Source organism: Hyperolius riggenbachi, chromosome 1 (assembly GCF_040937935.1).
Source record: "Hyperolius riggenbachi isolate aHypRig1 chromosome 1, aHypRig1.pri, whole genome shotgun sequence".
NCBI lineage: Eukaryota > Metazoa > Chordata > Amphibia > Anura > Hyperoliidae > Hyperolius > Hyperolius riggenbachi.
The window spans coordinates 622,758,466-622,779,550 of record NC_090646.1 but is presented as its reverse complement, the minus strand read 5'-3'; the positions used below and the strand labels follow the sequence as shown (position 1 = coordinate 622,779,550).

The 21,085-nt window shown below is 44.5% G+C and overlaps 1 protein-coding gene across 1 annotated transcript in view; it reads left to right on the top strand.

The window, feature by feature from the left end:
- The window catches only part of LOC137529073 (succinyl-CoA:3-ketoacid coenzyme A transferase 1, mitochondrial-like), a 219,170-nt gene that overhangs the window by 61,877 nt on the left and 136,208 nt on the right, over positions 1 to 21,085 (top strand). Inside the window, exon 7 of the mRNA XM_068250995.1 lies at positions 14,241 to 14,347. Within this exon, the coding sequence (XP_068107096.1) occupies positions 14,241 to 14,347 (107 nt within the window). The remainder of the gene's footprint in view (positions 1 to 14,240; positions 14,348 to 21,085) is intronic.

The window sequence follows — 21,085 nt, the reverse complement described above, 5'->3', positions numbered from 1 at the left end:
TCCTCCAGTCGTGGGCAGCCAGGACGTGCCCTCGGCGCCGCTCCGCAGGCTCCCGATCCCCTCCGGTGGCCGACCCGACCTGGCCAGGCCGGCTGCCAGGTCGGGCTCTTCTGCGTTTCAAAATGCGCCTCACGGGGGCGCGCTGACGTCATCGGACGTCCTCCGGGCTGTACTGCGCAGTCGCAGTAGTTCTGCGTCAGCACGCCCCCGTGAGGCGCATTTTGAAACGCAGAAGAGCCCGACCTGGCAGCCGGCCTGGCCAGGTCGGGTCGGCCACCGGAGGAGACCGGGAGCCTGCGGAGCGGCGCCGAGGGCACGTCCTGGCTGCCCACGGCTGGAGGAAGCCCCAGGTAAGTGGATGGGCATTTTTATTTTTTTAAGAGCCACCCTGAACCTTCCCTTTAAGGACCAGAGCCTTTTTTATCAATTCAGACCACTGCAGATTTAACGGTTTATTGCTCGGTCATACAACCTACTATCTAAATGAATTTTCCCTCCTTTTCATGTCACTAATACAGCTTTCTTTTTGTGCTATTTGATTGCTGCTGCGAGTTTTAGTTTTTATTATATTCATCAAAAAAGACTTGAATTTTGTCAAAAAAATAATTTTTTTTTAACTTTCTGTGATAAAATTTGTCAAAGTAAAATGTCTGTATACATTTTTTCCAAATTTATTGTGCTACATGTCTTTGATTAAAAAAAACCATTCAGTGTTTATTTATTGGTTTGGGTAAAAGTTATAGCGTTAACAAACTATGGTGCAAAAAGTGGATTTTCCCATTTTAAAGCATCTTCGACTTTTCTGAGCACCTGTCATGTTTCATGAGGTGCTAAAATTCCAGGATAGTATAAATACCCACCAAATGACCCCATTTTGAAAAGACTTCAAAAACAAAAACAAAAAGACCGAGAGCCCAAATGGTGCGGTAACTTCAGATAATTAAAAAAAGTTAATAAAAATAGTTATACTCACAAACATGGGTTGCCCCTAGGCAACCACTCCATATGCCAGTGGGGAGAATTAGAACCTGACCCCACTCAGGTATAAGATGTCGCTCTCTGTAGAAGGAAAAACAGGAAGAATCCTTGCCACCGTAGGTGGATCACTTTGTAATGAGGGTGCGAACCAGAGGCGCCAAAAAGAGTAAAAACATGACAAATTAAAATTAGGGGGAGACCTTGGTCACGACTCACCACCCATAGAAACCAAGAACCAGCATAAGACTCGATGTTCAGTAAGAACAATAACAATTTATTGGTACTCCCAGGTGCTTACGCGTTTCACGGGATTATCCCGCTTCCTCAGGCAATCAAACAGGAGTACAACAGTAGGAGAACAGAGGCTCCAGCAGGATAAAAGTGGATAAAAACTTTAAAATTTGCTGGGAGGAAGTGGTGGACTTACCTCCATAAAGCAGACACGAAAGACTGTCTGAATAGTAGTCACATTTATTAATTAGTACCCCAAAACAGTGCAACGCGTTTCGCAGGCCCAGCCCACTTCATCAGGCAATAAAAATGGGGACAAGACAGAATTTCAGCAATAGCAGGTGTAGCGCCTCAGAGGCGCTACAGAGGCGCTACACCTGCTATTGCTGAAATTCTGTCTTGTCCCCATTTTTATTGCCTGATGAAGCGGGCTGGGCCTGCGAAACGCGTTGCACTGTTTTGGGGTACTAATTAATAAATGTGACTACTATTCAGACAGTCTTTCGTGTCTGCTTTATGGAGGTAAGTTCACTACTTCCTCCCAGCAAATTTTAAAGTTTTTATCCATTTTTATCCTGCTGGCGCCTCTGTTCTCCTACTGCTATACCGTGTCCACCCCTGGTGGAGGGGTGATCTACCCCCTTTCGCATCTACAGAGAGCGACTTCTTATCCCTGAGTGAGGACAGGTCTAATCTCCTCACCTGCCTATACAGTGGTTGCCTGTGTGGTAACCCATGTTTGTGAGTATAATTTTCTCACGATAACCTTTACTTCATTTATGCTTAACATACTACACTATATTGGGCTCTCGGTTTCTCTACACTTTAAACAGGAGTACAAGCACATAGGGGTCAGCGCTGAGGTGCATACCAGACCCCTATGTGCTTGTACTCCTGTTTGATTGCCTGAGGAAGCGGGATAATCCCGTGAAACGCGTAAGCACCTGGGAGTACCAATAAATTGTTATTGTTCTTACTGAACATCGAGTCTTATGCTGGTTCTTGGTTTCTATGGGTGGTGAGTCGTGACCAAGGTCTCCCCCCAATTTTAATTTGTCATGTTTTTACTCTTTTTGGCGCCTCTGGTTCACACCATTTTGGAAAGAAGACATCCCAAAGTATTCACTGAGAGGCATGGTGAGTTCATAGAAGATTTTATTTTTTGTCAACAGTTAGCGGAAAATGACACTTTGAGACAAAAGAAAAAGTTTCCATTTCTGCTAACTTGCGACAAAAAAAAACTGAAATCTGCCACAGACTCACTAGGCCCCTCTCTGAATACCTTGACGTGTCTACTTTCCAAAATGGGGTCATTTGTGGGGTGTGTTTACTGTCCTGGCATTTTGGGGGGTGCTAAATTGTAAGCACCCCTGTAAAGCCTAAAGGTGCTCATTGGACTTTGGGCCCCTTAGCGCACCTAGGCTGCAAAAAAGTGTCACACATGTGGTATTGCCATACTCAGGAGAAGTAGTATAATGTGTTTTGGGGTGTATTTTTACACATACCCATGCTGGATGGGAGAAATATCTCTGTAAATGACAATGTTTTGATTTTTTTTACACACAATTGTTCATTTACAGAGAGATTTCTCCCACCCAGCATGGGTATGTGTAAAAATACACCCCAAAACACATTATACTACTTTTCCTGAGTACAGCAATACCACATGTGTGGCACTTTTTTGCACCCTAACTGCGCTAAGGGGCCCAAAGTCCAATGAGTACCTTTAGGATTTCACAGGTCGTTTTGAGACATTTGGTTTCAAGACTACACCTCACGGTTTAGGGCCCCTAAAATGCCAGGGCAGTATAGGAACCCCACAAATGACCCCATTTTAGAAAGACAACACCACAAGGTATTCTGTTAGGAGTATGGTGAGTTCATAGAAGATTTTTTTTTTGTGTCACAAGTTAGCGGAAATTGACACTTTGTGAAAAAAAAAAACAATAAAAATCAATTTCCGCTAACTTGTGACAAAAAATAAAATCTTCTATGAACTCACCATACCCCTAACGGAATACCTTAGGGTGTCTTCTTTTTAAAATGGGGTCACTTGTTGGGTTCCTATACTGCCCTGGCATTTTAAGGGCCCTAAACCGTGAGGAGTAGTCTTGAAACCAAATTTCTCAAAATGACCTGCGAAATCCTAAAGGTACTCATTGGACTTTGGGCCCCTTAGCGCAGTTAGGGTGCAAAAAAGTGCCACACATGTGGTACCGCCGTACTCAGGAGAAGTAGTATAATGTGTTTTGTGGTGTATTTTTTACATATACCCATGCTGGGTGGGAGAAATATCTCTGTAAATGACAATGTTTTGATTTTTTAATACACAATTTTTATTTACAGAGATATTTCTCCCACCCAGCATGGGTATGTGTAAAAATACACCACAAAACACATTTTACTACTTCTCCTGAGTACGGCGATACCACATGTGTGGCACTTTTTTGCACCCTAACTGCGCTAAGGGGCCCAACATCCTATGAGTACCTTTAGGATTTCACAGGTCATTTTGAGGCATTTGGTTTCTAGACTACTCCTCACAGTTTAGGGCCCCTAAAATGCCAGGGCAGTATAGGAACCCCACAAGTGACCCCATTTTAGAAAGAAGACACCCCAAGGTATTCCGTTAGTAGTATGGTGAGTTCATAGAAGATTTTATATTTTGTCAGAAGTTAGCCGGAAATTTATTTTTTCTTTTTCACAAAGTGTCATTTTCCACTAACTTGTGACAAAAAAATATAAACTTCTATGAACTCACCATACTACTAACGGAATACCTTGGGGTGTCTGCTTTCTAAAATGGGGTCACTTGTGGGGTTCCTACACTGCCCTGGCATTTTAGGGGCCCTAAGCCGTGAGGAGTAGTCTGGAAACCAAATGCCTCAAAATGACTGTTCAGGGGTATAAGCATCTGCAAATTTTTATGACAGGTGGTCTATGAGGGGGCGAATTTTGAGGAACCGGCATAAGCAGGGTGGCCTCTTAGATGACAGGTTGTATTGGGCCTGATCTGATGGATAGGAGTGCTAGGGGGATGACAGGAGGTGATTGATGGGTGTCTCAGGGGGTGGTTAGAGGGGAAAATAGATGCAATCATTGCACTGGGGAGGTGTTCGGAAGGGGGTCTGAGGGGGATCTGAGGGTCTGGCCGAGTGATCAGGAGCCCACACGGGGCAAATTAGGGCCTGATCTGATGGGTAGGTGTGCTAGGGGGTGACAGGAGGTGATTGATGGGTGTCTCAAGGTGTGATTAGAGGGGGGAATAGATGCAAGCAATGCACTGGCGAGGTGAGTAGGGCTGGGGTCTGAGGGTGTAGGCGGGTGATTGGGTGCCCTAGGGGCAGATAGGGGTCTGATCTGATGGGTAGCAGTGACAGGGAGTGATTGATGGGTGATTGATGGGTAATTAGTGGGTGTTTAGAGGAGAGAACAGATGTAAACATTGCACTTGGGAGGTGATCTGACGGCGGGTCTGCGGGCGATTTGATGGTGTGTGGTGTGGGTGATCAGATTGCCCGCAAGGGGCAGGTTAGGGGCTGATTGATGGGTGGCAGTGACAGGGGGTGATTGACAGGTGATCAGTGGGTTTTTACAAGGGGGATAGATGCATACAGTACACGGGGGGTGGGGGGTGACCAGGGGGCAGTTTAGGGCATTAAAAAAATAGAGTTGACAGATAGTGACAGGGAGTGGTTGATGGGTGATTAGGGGGGTGATTGGGTGCAAACAGTGGTCTGGGGGGTTGGCAGCGGGGGGGGGGGGGGGGGGGGTTGGGTCTGAGGGGTGCTGTGGGCGATAAGGGGGGGGGCAGATCAGTGTGTTTGGGTGCAGACTAGGGTGGCTGCAGCCTGCCCTGGTGGTCCCTCGGACACTGAGACCACCAGGGCAGGAGGCAGCCTGTATAATACGCTTTGTATACATTACAAAGCGTATTGTACGCTTTGCATGCGGCGATCGTGGGGTTAACAACCCGCCGGCGCTTCCGAATGGCTGGCGGGTTGTTATCGCGGGTGGGCGGAGCCAGTTGCCGGGGGAAGCGCGCACCACCAGTGACGCGATCGCTCCCCGCACATGCCGAAAGGAGGCAACCCCGATGGCCGTATTGCGGTCCTTTCATCGTCCACTTTGCCCCCGCCCATCGGCTGAGGGCAGTCGGCAAGTGGTTAATCAGTAAAAGACATTGTTTGAATTATTCTACGTATAACAATTATGGAATGGAATTAACAATACAGGGTACACCTGGAGGTTGGACTTCAATTATAGGAAACCCAAAGAATTCTTAAAGTATTGTTATACCCTATAGCGAACCTGAACTGACATGTGACATAACAAACATAGCGAACAGTGGCATAGCAACAGGGGTTGCAGAGGTCTTAACCGCACCGGGACCCTTGGGCAAGAGGGGCCTGTAGGGCCCTTCCTCAACCGCAGTTTTTCCTTTCTATTGGTCCTGTGCTGGTAATAATCACTTCTATAGATGCTTTTAATATTTTTAATCATTAACAAAATGCTCCCCATCCCCTTCCCCTGTGCTTGGAGGGGCAATGTAAGACTCGCAACAGGGCCCATTCGGAGCGGATTGACCATTAGGGCACTTGGGCATGGACCGAGGGCCCGTGGTCGGTAGAGGGCCCACCCCTGGCACGATTGAGAGGCAGGGGGGGGGGGACACAGTGGCGGCCTGGGGGGGGGGGGGGGGGGTAGGCACAGCGGCGGGGGATCAGGCGCAGTAGTCACAACTCATTTTCCGCTGCCGATCCCCGCAGCCTCTATATCTCCTTCCTCTCTCCCAGGCATCCATGGTGTTGGTAACAGCCCTCCCTGTGTGACGTTACCGTCATCACAGGGGGCGCTGTTACCAATGCGACAGACGCTGGAAGAGGGAGGAGATAGAGGTTGCAGGGGATTGGCAGCGGAAGGTGAGTTGTTACTACTGTGCCTGCTCCCCCCGCCGCTGCGGGGCACCTACCTATCTAACCTATACTGTGGGCACCTACCTATCTAACCTATACTGGGGCACTTACCTATCTAACCTACAGTATACTACTAATAATAATAATTCCTTTTTTTTTGTATAGTGCTTTTCTCCTGTCGAACTCGAGCCACTTGCGTGGCAGCCAGTAGAGCGCACTCAGTAGGCAGTAGCAACGTTAGAGAGCCTTGCCCAAAGAACTCCTTACTGAACAGGTGCTGGCTTACTGTGTAGGAAGAGCCGAGATTTGAATCCAGGTCTCTTATGTTAGAGGCAGAGCCTTTAACCATTACACTATCCAGTCACTAGGGAAACCTACCTATCTAACCTATACTGCGGGCACCTATCTATCTATCTATCTATCTATCTATATATCTATATATATATATATATTATAATATAATATCTGTGTGTGTGTGTGTGTGTGTGTGTGTGTGTGTGTGTGCGTGCGTGCGTGCGTGCGTGCGTGCGTGCGTGCGTGCGTGCGTGTGTGCGTGTGTGCGTGCGCGTGTGTGCGTGTGCCGCGATTACTCAAACGGCTTGACCGATTTGAACGAATCTTGGTAAACAGATCCCTTACTACCTGGGATGATATGTTCTGAGGGTCTCGGGTCTCTCCTGCAAACATGGGCGGAGCTACAAACAGCAAATCAGATTTCACCCATTCAAGTCAATGGAAAAAAGGTAAAAGGCTGCCATTCTCACAGTAATCAAGCCAGAGTCCCCACACTTGGCACAGTTGGTCACTTGGTGACCGAGGTTACAAATCCAGGAAAAGTGGGCGGAGCATAAAACAGCCAATCAAATTTCAGCCGTTCATTTTAAATGGGAAAATGTAAACTGCAGCCATTCTTATACTGTTAATCGCAGGGTTCTCAAACTTGACACAGTTGGTCACTGGGTGAATGCGATTAAGATTCAAGAAAATGAGTGGAGCCTACAACAGCCAATCAAAATTCACCTATTGATTTTCAAGGGGAATATTTAAACTGTTGCTATTCTTACACTTTTAATGGCAGAGGCTTCAAACTTGCTTCAGTCGGTCATTGGGTGACTGGGGTCCAAATTCACTAAAGGGGCGGGGCCACATACAGCCAATCAGATTTCCTTGGTGGATAAACTGCTTCCATTCACACACTTTTGATGCCAGGAACCTGAAAGCTCACAAACTTGGTCATTGAGTGACTGTGTGTCAAGGTTACAAAAAGTGGGCAGAGCCAAAACAACTTTTACTGGGAAAATATAAACTGCAGCCATTCTTACACCGTTAATGGCAGGGTTCTCAAACTTTGCACAGTTGGTCATTGGGTCACTGAGATTTTGGAAGGTGGGTGGAGCCTACAACAGCCAATAAAAATTCACCTTTTGATTTTCTAAGGGAATATTTCAGCTGCTACCATTATCTTATACTGTTAAAAGCAGATGCCTCAAACTTGGTACAGTTGGTCACTGGGTGACTAGGGTCCAAATTCAGAAAGGGGGCGGAGCCACAAACAGCCAGATTTGTTTATTTTTCAATAGGATTATACAAAGTATTGATACCAAGGAACCCAAAGCTGATAAACTTGATAATTGAGTGGGCGGTGCCAACCACTACATTTTTAACATGGCAGGGTTCCCAAACTTTAGCACAATTGGCCACTGGGTGACTGGGATGAATATTCAGAAATGAGTGGAGCCTAAAACCACCAATCAAAATTTACCTATTGATTTTCAAGGGGAATATTTGCATTGTTGCCATTCATGTACTCTTAATGGCAGAGGCCTCAAATCTGGTACAGTCAGTCACTGGGAGACTGGGGTTTAAATTCTGAAGGCAGCGAGCCAAAAACAGCCATTCAGATTTGTTTAATTTCAATGGTAAAATGCAACTTATTGATGCCAAAGACCCCAAAGCTCATAAACTTGGTCATTAAGTACTGTATGTCAATATTAGAAATAGTGGGCGGAGCCAAAAACAACTAACTTTTTACATGTGGAAATGTAAACTGCAGCTTTTCTTACACTGTTAATGGCAGGGTTCTTAAACTTCACACAGTGTGTCACTGGGTGACTAGGATTAATATTCAGAAATGTAGGTGGAGCCTACAAGAGCTAATCAAAATTCACCTATTGATTTTCAAGGGGAATATTGAAACTGCAGCCATTCTTACACTGTTAATGGCAGAGGTCTCAAAGCAGCTACAGTCAGTCGTTAAGTGACTGGGGTTGCAATTCAATAAAGGGGCGGAGCCACAAACAGCCAGATTTCTTTGCTGGATAAACTGCTTCCATCAGCACAATTTTGATGCCAGGAACACAAAAGCTCACAAACTTGGTCATTGAGTAGTGATTGTGTGTCAAGGTTACAAAAAATGGGTGGAGTTAAAAACAGATTTTTCTGGGAAATTTGTAAACTGCAGCCCTTTTTCACTGTTAATGGCAGGTTTTTCAAACTTTGCACAGCTGGTTACTGGGTGACTGGGATTAATATTCAGAAAAGTGGGTGGAGCCTAAAAATGTCAATCAAAAATCACATGTTGCTTTTCAAGGAGAATATTAAAATTGCTGCCATTCTTGGACTATTAATGACACAAGCCTCAAACCTGGTACAGTTGGTCATTGGTCCACTGGGGTTCAAATTCAGAAAAGGGGACAGAGCCACAAACCGTGAATCAGATTTGTTTCATTTCATGGAAAAATACAAATTATTGATGCCAAGGACCCCAAACCTCACAAACTTGGTCATTGAGTGACTGTGTGTCCAGGTTACAAAAAGTGGGCAGAGCCAACAACAAATTTCACTGGGCAAGTGTAAACTGCAGCCCTTCTTACACTGTTTATGGCAGGGTTCCCAAACTTTGCCCAGATGGTCACTGAGTGACTGAGATTAATATTCAGGGAAGTGGGTGGAGCCTATAATAGCCAATCAAAATTCACCTGTTGATTTTCAAGGGGAATATTTAAATTGCTGCCATTTTTACACTGTTAATAGCAGATGCCTCAAACCTGCTACAGCTGGTCATTGGGTGACTGGGGTTCAAATGCTGGAGAGGGGTGGAGCCACAAACAGCCTATCTGATTTGTTTAATTTCTATGGGAATATACAAATTATCGATGCCAATTAACCCAAAGCTCACAAACTTGGTCATTGAGTGTTTGTGCGTTAGGGTTAGGAAGTGGGCGGAGCCAACAACAGTCAAATGCATACACAGGCAACGCCGGGTCATCAGTGGGTGGAGACAAATACAAATTTCACTGGGAAAATGTAAACTGCAGCCATTATTACACTGTTAATGTCAGGGTTTTTAAACTTTGCACAGTTGGTCACTGGGTGACTGGGATTAATATTCAGAAAAGTGGGTGGAGCCTACAAAAGTGAATCAAACTTCACCTATTGCTTTTCAAGGGGAATATTTAATTGCTACCATTCTTGCACTGTTAATGGCACAGGCCTCAAACCTGGTACAGTTGGTTATTGGGTGACTGGGGTTCAAATTCAGAAAAGGGTGTGGAGCCACAAACAGCCAATCAGATTTTTTCATTTCAATGCATATTATTGATACTAAAGACCGCAAAGCTCACAAACTTGGTCATTGAGTAATTGTGTGTTAGGGTTAGAAAAAGTGGGTGGAGCCGACACCAGCCAAATACATACCCGGGCAACGCCGGGCAATCAGCTAGCCTAACATATAGGGCTTGATGCACAAAAGGGTGCTAACTTAGTTAGCACGCCTAAAACTTTAATACGTTAAAAAGTTTTGCGCACCAAGTTAGCGTGTGCAAAGGTGTGACTTTTCGGGCAAACCCGGTGTGTCGTTTTAGGGGCACCTAGTGCGACGGTTTAGTCGCAGCCGGTACGACGTTTTGTGTGCACCGTGCATCGCTAAACTTTGCGCACAATCAATAAAAGCTTTTAGGCGTGTTAACTGACTTTGCACCCTTTTGTGAATCGAGCCCATACTGTGGCAACCTACCTATCTAACCTATACTGGAGGCACCTACCCATATAACCTAATATTATGGCAGCTGCTTAAAATTCAGTCTTAATTCAGAACTTAAACTGACAATAAAATATCAGACTCTATTCTATGTTACTAATGTTCGGTTTATCACTAGTACCACAAAATTAACTTTTTCTAAAGGATTTTTTAGTTACTGTATCTTACAGCAAGGTCTAGAGGAACAATGAAAGGACACAGAGGCAGGTGATTGTATACAGAATGTGCCTCTGTGTCCTAATAGGATTTCACCAACCCACCTTGGGTTCTCTTTAACCACTTCAGGACCACAGTGCTAAACCCCCCTAAAGACCAGGCTATGTTTTGTTTAATTGGCCACTGCAGCTTTAAGGCCAAGCTGCAGGGCCGCACAACACAGCACACAAGTGATTCCCCCCCCCCCCCTTTTCTTCCCACTAACAGAGCTCTCTGTTGGTGGGGTCTGATTGCCCCCAAGTTGTTTATTTTTTTTTAATAAATATTTATGTTCGTTTTTTTAAAATTAAAATTACTTATTTATTTTGTTTCCCTTTTACCTCCCTGCCTCCCTCCCTGCAGGCAGCCAATCCTGGCGATCGGCTGTCATAGGCTTCTGCCTATGAGAGCTGATCCCTCTCTTGTCCCCCAGGGGAACAGCCGTGTCACACGGCTGTCCCCAGTACAGCGCTGCTGCTGATCGCAGCACTGTACTACATGTAAAAACGGCAGTTTCACCGTCTAACAGTCTCCCGCTGCTCGGAGACTGAAGTCGGGGCGGAGCGATCTCCTGCAAAATGCAGCCCCAGGACTTGAAGCCAATTGGCGTTAGGCGGTCCTGGGGCTGCCGCATCGGCCACGCCCATGGGCGTGGAACGGTCTTGAGGTAGTTAATTGTACACTATACCCAGAATTAGTAAACTTGTTTTATTGGCACTACCACTCCAGTGTATGACCTGGCATTGTATTATTACCTGTATTGTGTTGTGTATCTTATTGCTTTTTGACCTGTATTGTGCAGTCGGTCATCCCTGTTATTTTCTGTAATCCTATGTATTGTATAGCGCTGCGTAATATGTTTGCTCTATATAAAGCCAATAAATGATAATAATTCTTGTTCCTAAATGTTTTGTAGCATTTGCCTGGTGTTGCAATGTGTGTCCACTAGATGGTAGTAGTGATACGTCATTCGGGGCAGATTACAGTTTGATAATTTGAATTGTTTTATAGCATTATGGCAACAGATGCTTGACTGTTCTCTATTGCTGTCATTGAACAAATAATCCCAGTGCAATGCTGCATTATAAGAGCTGTCCGCATCTCTTGCCAGTGTTTCTTTGTAATCCAGTAAGTGACAGCTTTGTTTGACTGGACTTCATTACTGCACAAGTGTCAATTCAATCTGATGGCATGTTCATGTACCAAGAGACTGCTTCTTGTACACAAACAATATCTGTGATGCTTCTGGAACGTTCTGTGCAACTTCATACATTATTTGTGAGTATAGGTTAAAAGACCTTAAGGGGAGCCCGAGGTAGGCACTGGCCCACTTTCACTTTTGCGACCTCTGGGTCACTGCGCTGCACGGAGAGACTGTGTGTCAGTGTGTAGGGTGCGTGGCCAGGGAGAAAGAGCTGGCCAATGGCAGCTCTGGAAATCCTGCAGGAACGCCCCTGGCGGGTGTTCTGAACAGGGAATCCCTCTCCCCATGTTTACCCCCGAGATAGCGACCAATATTGTCGCTAATCTTGGGGGCTAAAGCGTGTCGGTGGGGGGGCAGAGCGGCGGTTAGGGGGCACAGAACCATGTCATTAGGCAGATGGCTCTGTGTCCCATCTGCCCACCTCGGGTTCTCTTTAAATTAGAGGCCTGATGAAATTACCACAGAAAAGGCGTAATTTGGCCATGCCATGCCCCCCAGCAAAATTGGCAAAGCCAGATCCCCGTTCAGGCCCACTACCCCTCCTCACCCCAACCGCACATGCTAGCTACTTTAAACTTTTCAGGAAAACGTCCATTGTTTTCCTTGCACTTAGCAGTGCAAAACAGATGTTTTAAAATGGTCTGTTTTTCAGGGTAGAGGATCGGATTGCACCCCTGCTGCCTGTGGGCAGTCTGGAAGTGGTTAAAGGACAACTGAGGTGAGAGGGATATGGAGGTTGCCATATTTATTTGCTTTTAAACCATACCAGTTGCCTGGCTATCCTGCTGGTCTATTTGATTGCACTAGTGTTTGAATAGCACCAGAAACAAGCATGCAGCTAATCTTATCAGGTCATAATGTCAGAAACGCCTGATATGCTGCATGCCTGTTCAGGGTCTATGGCTAAACGTATTAGAGGCAGAGGACCAACATGCATTCTGCATTGTTTAAAAGGAAATAAATCTGACAGCCTCCATATCCCTCTCGCTTCAGATGGTGTCTTGAGCTCTACCTCCCCAGCAGCCACAGCAAAGCTTTGTACTCTACCTCGCTTTGGTGGCCGGACAGGTCCTATTCACTTCCTGTTCAGTGGCAATAACCTCACGATGCCTGTCACAAGACATGCAGTGTTGGGAGCTGATTGGTAATAGCCTGCTCGGTGGCTACACTGCAGAGGAAGTGAAGAGGACTTGTCTCGCCGCCGGTAAAAGGTACAGTATGAAGAATGTGGCTGCTCTGCCCCCCAGGACCATGCCCCCTTAGCCAGGGCCCGGCCAAGGCAGAGGCGAGAAAGGCTCCAGCCTCAGGGCGCAGTGTAGGAGGGGAGCACAACTCGGCTATCATTCCCGTATTATGTTTGAAGCAAAGAGAAATAAGAAAAGGGGATACATGGCAGCCAGATACCTAGAGATTAAGGTGTTGCCTCTTTTGAAAGTATACATAACATTACATTACAACAAAGACGGCAACATAACTATGCCGCAACAACACTCTGCTATTCTAGACAATTATCTACTGCCTGATCTAATGTACTTACATATCTTCCAAATAGACCACAACCAATCTTTGAAATTCTGTATGTATATCTTGGTCTGACTGCTGGATGGGGTGACTGCTGGGTGGGAGGGATGGAGGGCGCACTTTGGTGTCTCAGCCTTGGATGCTGGAGGACCTTGTCCCGACTCTGCTGCCACCGGGCTATTGTCACACCCCTGATTTTCAGTTTAAGTTATCAGTAGGGATGGTTTGTGAGTAAGGACTCCTTACTAAATAGGTGCTGACTTACTGAACAGGAAAAGCTGAGATTTGAAACCTGGTCTCCTGTGTCAGAGGCAAAGCTCTTAACCAGCAGGGCCGGATTTGTACTCTTTACCGCCCTAGGCCAATGTCACCTGCCGCCCCCCTTCAGTATAGGTAGTGAGATGACCACTCCCCCTTCCCTCTAGTATAGGTAGCTTGATGACCGTCCCAGTATAGGTAGCCAGATGACTCCTCCCCCTTTCCCTCCAGTATAGGTAGCCAGATGACCCCTCCCCCTTCCCTCTAGTATAGGTAGCCAGATGACTACCTTAATCCCTCCTTTTCCCACCTCTGAACCTCTCAGCATAGGTAGCCAGCTCACCTTCACATCACAGCAGCCATCAGTGTCACTCATTTCTCTGCTCGTCTCCAGTGCAGAAGCTTCCTCTTCCCTTCCATCTCCATTGCTGACCAAGTCCATAGCCGCCGGCCACAATGCAAACGTGCACAGAGAGCAAACTGGCTGCTGCACAGGCTGCTAGCAGTAGAGTATTGCAGTCAGGCACTAGCGTGATCTCCCTGCATTGCAGCATTTGCAAGCTTGCAAATGCTGCACCAGTTTAGCCTGCTGCTTTGGTGCCCCTGCTCCTGTGGTGCCCTAGGCCATGGCCTAGATGGCCTTGGCCTTCTAGGCCATGGCCTAAATCCGGCCCTGTTAACCAGTAGACTATCCATCCAGGAGTACCTTAGTACTGTGTTCAGGAGGAAGCAGAATTATGCCAATAAAGATCAGTTTTAATTTTGCTGCATACAGTATATCTCGAAGTTGCTTAAAGTGGACCTGAACTGAATCGTTTCATAGAAAAGAGGCTTGTTAGCCCTTTAACAGTACGGACATTCAGTATAAACTGTGTGTAATTTTTTCCCCACCATCTAGGTCAAGGAGTTCAATGGGCGCCAGTTTGTAATGGAGACGGCCATCACAGGAGACTTTGCACTGGTGAAAGCTTGGAAGGCAGATCGCGCTGGGAATGTTACATTCAGGTGAGCAGCCTTTCATTTCTTACCATTGTTGGTTAATTATAAAGTCTGATACTAAGGTTCTCCTAAGTTTGAAAATGTAAGAGAAAGTAAGTAATCTGTCAAAACTGAGTTTGGCCTATTTAAACCATTCTATAATTAGGTGGCAAAAGTTTTCAACCATTGCCTGGGTTAAAGCAGATCCGAGATGAAAAACTAACTGTAACAAGTAACTTGTCTATATATCTTATCTAAAGTTTAGATAGTTTACACAGCAAATCTAGCTGCAAACAGCTTCAATCGAATATAATTATTTCTTTCTGTGATACAATGACAGCAGCCATGTTGTTCGTAAACATTACAAACAGGCAAGCTTATCTGCATCTTCTGTGAGAAAAACCTAATCCCCCTCCTCCTCCCTTCTGCCTCTTAAATCTCTGGCTAGTAATACCTCCCCCTCCTCCTGCCCAGACTGAGCTCCCATGAGCCCTTGCTACTGCCAAGGCTCTCTGAAAAACTGTGGGCGAGGCTTGTTTAGTTTATAGTATTAAAACAAAAAAGTATTTGGCTTGAGGAATGCCCTATAAACAATAGGAAAGGAACACAATTATGCAATGAGTAAAAGTTCATCTCGGATCCACTTTAAAGGGAACCTAAACTGAGAGGTATATGGATGTTTCCTTTTAAACAATACCAGTTGCCGGTTTGTCCTGCCGATCTCTTTGGCTGTAGTTGTGGCTGAATCACACACCTGAAACAAGCATGCAGCTAATCCAGTCTGACTTCAGTCAGAGCACCTGATCTGCATGCTTGTTCAGGGGCTGTGGCTAAAAGTATTAGAGACACAGGATCAGCAGAAGAGTCAGGCAACTAGTATTAAAAGGAAAAATCCATATCCTTCTCAGTTTAGGTTCCCTTTAAGCATAAATAAGGCTGTAGACACACTGAGACTTTCTGAGAGCTTTTCTAACCCTCAGCACTTTTTGAGTGTTTGATTTTTAAAAAATGATCCCATTGACTTATATCAAAATCTCATTAAAATTGCTACAATCACAATTTTCTGAAAAAATTGCGATCACTGCAATTTTAGCACGATTTTAGTGTAAGTCAATGCGAGCGTTTTTTTAAAAAACACACAGAAAAAACTGAGGGTCAGAAAAGCTCTCAGAAAGCACTCAGTGTGTGAGTGCCTTACTCTGTTTTTATAAATCCTAAAGAGTTTCATATAGAACCACTTTACTAAAAGCAGAGTATGGGCTGGTGCACACCAAGAGCGCTTGTGAACTCTTCATATGACGCACGGCAGAGGGGAGGGGAACAGAGGAGGAAGAATCCAGAAAGCCTGAGCATGCGCAGAGGAGCTGTAGGCTTCCTGTTCTGGGGGTCACAGTGCGACTTTTGGCAGATTAGCTGCTGTAATGTATTTTGAAACTGAAGAACCTGGGAGACAGAGCGGAGAAGATAGTTTACATGTACTTTTGCATCAGGGGCCCATAAAGAAGATAGTTTACATGTACTTTTGCATCAGGGGCCCATATGCAGTTCACTTTTTCTCCCCATTTTTTTTTCTCGGTGATATTTTCAAACCTTGTCATAAAATGGTTTTTAAACAACTAGCAAGCGAGAAAATACTCAAAATAATTATGATAGTACTTTGCCACCATTTTTGAGTAATTGTTCAATTGTAAAATGCTTGGGGCTAGGTGCACACACTGCAGAAATGCTAGCATTGCGAAAAACGCACAGTTTTTGTCACTAATGGTCTATGGGCCGCAGGAAAAAACGCATATCAAAAACACATCTGCATTTCTGAGGCGTGCGTTTTCAAAAACGCTGGTTTTATTGCATAATCTTCAAAAACACATTAAAAATGCACATGTGTATGCATTTTATATGCGTTTTTCCCCCCCAAAATTTTTTGGGTGATGTATTTCTGCTTCCTGTTGTCTTTCTAATTATTTGCATACATGGAAATTTAAAAACTCATGAAAAAAACATAAGCGTTTTTGTATATGCGGACCGCAGACGCATTAAAACGCACGCAAAATGCTTGAAAAACGCATCTGCGGTAAAAAAAAATTCAAACGCAGCAAAAACGCACACAACATAAAATGAAAACATGACCTAAAACGCAACCTGTTATGTTATGTTATGTGTGCACCCAGGCTGAAGGTTACCGCTCTGAACTGCCGTTTTTCAGAGCGGTTTGCGTTTTTCCTATACTTAACATTGAGGCAGAAACGCATCCACAATCCAAAAAATGCCTCACCCCGGGAGTATGCGTTTCTGCAAAACGCCTCCCGCTCTGGTGTGAACCACCCCATTGAGATACATTGACCAAGCGGATCCGCAGCCGCAAGCGGCTGCAGAAATGCTGAAAAAGCCACTTGGTGTGCACCAGCCCTTAAGAAGGCAAATTACACCAAGCTTTGATATTTTTGGTAGAAGGTCTTTTTGGTCCCTTTTATCCACTAGAGATGCGAAGGTTCGGATCTTTTCAATGATTCAGATGATTTGAATCGGATCATTGAAAAGATCTGTGATCCAAATCTCGGATCATTTTACTAGGGAAGCACTAGGGAGGCAGGACAGGACTTTCCCTGCAGTGGACAGACAAAGAAGGGGAGGGGGGTAGACAGACAAAGAAGGGGAGGGGGTGGACAGACAAAGAAGGGGAGGGGGGTGGACAGACAGAGAAGGGGAGGGTGGACGGACGGACAGAGAAGGGGAGAGGGGTGGACAGATAGAGAAGGGGGGATGGTGGACAGAGGCGGGCAGGGAGAGAACAGAAGGGAGGAGGTGAACGAAGAGGGGTGAGCAGAGAGCAGAAATGTTTTTTTGCACACAATACCCAATTGCAATCATATGCTTTACATATATTTCACCTATATGTTCATTTGTATACTCTGAATGCAAACGTCTCACAGTGAAAGAAAGCATTCCCCTTTTCTCACTTCGGACATATCATAAATTTAGGGAGAAGATAAGAGCAGCTGTTTAGAGCAGTGCAGGAGGATCATATTGCACAGCAATCACAGTGCCTGTGTTCCAAGCTGTCTGCAGAGTTACTGAGCTGTGCTTCTCAGCCAAAAGTTTCCCATTTGTTCACAACTACAACAGACAGCCTATAATCAGCAGCACATTGCAGCCAGTAGTGTGCTCCACACATATCTGGCAGTGGCACCCATGTCCCCTCTTCCAACTACCTGTCCCTGCAAGGCTGGCTGGCTCCCCTCCAACTGAGCGATCCATCTCCGCTCTGCTTCCAGGACCCCGGTGCCCACTGAGGGAGGGGGGCATGCCGCTCCTGGCTCCACCCCTTTTGATCCGAATCTGTTCATTTTGATGATCCGGATGATTTGACTCACAAAAGAGATTCGGATCAAAGATCCGAATCGTTCATGATCCGGACAACACTATTATCCACCTATACATGCCGAGTGGTTTGGGTCACCCTGAGCTGCTTGGTTACTCTGTTGTACTGGTCCAAGCCCTATCTCATACAACTGTATCAATCCTTGCCATGTACAGATGAGGACCAAAAGTCTGAAACAGGCTGTCACAAGTGGGTTTGATATGGCTGTGTAAAATTTAAAGCTATAGGCTTGCTATACACCAACTAAGGGTTACTAAGGGTGAAAAGGAATTATTTGCATATTTAGTAGCAGTACATTGTGGGTAACCACAAATGTTCACTTATAGCTGAATTATTGCAGATTTCCTTCTGTTTTAGGAAGGCAAATTACACCAAGCTTTGCTTTTCTTAGTAGGAGGTCTTTTTGGTCTCTTTTATCCCCCTATACATTCTTAGTAGTTTGGGTCACCCTGAGCTGCTTGGTTACTCTGTTGTACTGGTCCAAGCCCTATCTCATACAGCTGTATCATTCCCTGCCATGTACTGATGAGGACCAAAAGTCTGAAACAGGCTTTCTACATGTGGGTTTGGTATGACTGTGTAAAATTTAAAGCTATATGCTTGCTATACACCAGCAGCTCTGTATGTTTGCTTGGCTTACCAAGGTGGAAAAGGGGTAATTTGCATATTTAGCAACAGTGCATTGTGGGTAACCACAAATGTTCACTTATAGCTGAATTATTGCAGATTCCCTTCTGTTTTAAAAAGGCAAATTACACCAATACATTGTGCGACATTGCAGGAAGTGACGACAGTGGAACGCACGATGGAACGCGGAAGAGGTGAGTCATCCCCGCCCGCTGCCTCTTACTAATAGTGGCGGCTGCTACTGTGCTTAAGCAGGAGGGGGAGCGCACATGGGGGACCGAGGTGAGGGGGGGTTCCTTCTGAGCTTAAGCTGGAGGTAGAGCACACATGGGAGACACAGTTCCTGCCCGCTACCCTCTTATGCGGCGTATGCTACGCCGCGGGTCGGCTAGTAGTTATATATTTACCTCTGTATTAAAATGAAAAGTAATTTTGTATTTTTGGATAGAAGATATTTTAATTAAAGGGACACTTAAGCCAGAAAAAAAAATGAGTTTTACTGACCTGCAGGATTAGTGAGTGGCTGCGAGGGCACAGGACTGCTGCAGGGGGCTGGTAGAAACCCCAGGTGAGTAAAACTCATTTTTTTTTCCTGGCTTAAGGTTCACTTTAAGCCAAAATGTCCAATGGTATTTGGATAAGAACAGACACATTGCAAACTAATTACTAGAGAGACACAATATCAGAGGTTTGTCATGAAAGATAGAATGAAGACTTTTCGTTTCATATTTAAAAGTCCTAATTAATAATTAAATTCATCAGCATATCAAAGAGAATGGAACGCAGACTGGTGACGTCAATTTTTAATCAACCACGTCAAATAGACATGATAAGCAAATGTCAGAATGTGCAAACATGTAAAAGGATGCCAAACTACGTATATGCCCACTGATAAAGTAAATACGTTATTTATAAATAAAATACAACAATAATAAACTAAACTAAATGATTGACGCAAGGGAATTTCAGCCAATCAGAACCACAGATTAAGAGAATTTCCAAATGGAAGCCATATTAGATGAATTGGGTATATGAATAGGTGGTTTGACTCTTCTGACGCTCTTCTAAAGCCCTGACTTCCCACACACGGTTCTAGATGCTGAAGAGATAAGAGAGAAGGGATAATATGCTTATTATTCTGGTGATTGCCTTTATTATCTGATTTTGGACCAACATATTTTTTTTTTTTTTTTTTTTACACATCCTGATCACTGTGATTGGCTCACAGGGTTCAGGCTGTCGGGAGCCAATAAAAAAATGGCTCCTGACCATTGCACAGAACTCTGCTGTGTTTGGACAGTGGAGATCTGTGCCGGCGTGGACGCACTATTGCATCCTGTGCATGGAAGCCGCAGGCGTTAAAAAAAAAAAAAAAGCTGTTAATTTTTCAGCATTAAAGGGGCACTATGGTGAAAATTATGCTGTTCCATTATCCTCACATCAGTTATTTAATATGGACAGCATATATTTCACCGTAGACCTTGTGTTAAAAAAAATAGTTCTTAACACCGCTCTACTCCCCTACACAGCTGAGCTGCTTCATTACATCAGCTCTTACTAAACTGCTAGCAGACACTCTACACAGCTGATTTGTAATGTTGCTCACACTCTACAGAGCCCTGCTGCTGTTTTTCACATGTAACTTGCTAAGTAACTAAATAGTCTGCTAATTAGTCACTTAGGCAGGAAAGTAGGGGGCTAGGAGTCATGCGGGTGTATAGGTGAACCTTTAAAGGGAATCTGATGTGAAAATAAACTTACGAGATAATTATTTGTATGTGTAGTACAGCTAAGAAATAAAACATTATTAGCACAAATATGTGTTGCATATTGTTTCCAATACAAAGAGGGTTAAGAAACTTCAGTTGTTATCTATGCAAAGAGCTTCTGTAAGCTCTGCGACTTTTAAAGTCATGGACAGCACTGTCTTTTGAAGCTCTTATCTCAACGTCTCTCATTGTTTCTTCTTGGTTTATGTTTTTTCTGCAGAGAAAAGTCCAAAGGTTCATTAGCCTGCTCTGTGAAATAATTTAAAATGCTGAGTGTATTGTGGAAACTACAATTATTAGAGAATGATGCAATATTATAAAAAAGCTATATATATGAAAATAAAAATATGACACTATTTTCTTTGCTTCTAATGTTCTATTAATTATCCGTATTACACAACCAATTCATTATATCTTTTACACTGCACAATATACATTTGGGGGGACATATTCCAGGGGTCCATTGGTCGCCATGATATTGAATTCCATAACCACTGATCACCCAATCGAGCCCTTGCAACGGAGAATTTGCCAGCATTCCAGATCCATCCTTTTGACTGATTTCCTCCTGAAATCAATCTAAATATTGCCGGGCAAGTCATGTTGCCGCACAGATTCTCTTCCCATTCCATAAAATTATCGAATCAGATTGATTCGATTGACACGCAATATTAAATAATCAATGGACACCCTAAGTAGATCAGGAGAGAGAAATCATAAGTAAGATAAGAAGAGGCTAATCTTGAGTTTATAATCCTATATCATATACTTTTTTTTAGAAATATACTTTCATAGTATGAGTTAACCCTAAAACACAGTGTAAAATGTTTCCGCGATATGTATGTCTAGACTTTCTATTTATTTCTGCTACAGAAATAGAAAGAGGACTGTAAAATGGTGATAATATAGCAAAAATATTTTATTACTGTTCTCTGTCGATTTTAGAAAGAATGAGAATTTGCCGTTCTTACTTTTTTTATGATGGCGAAG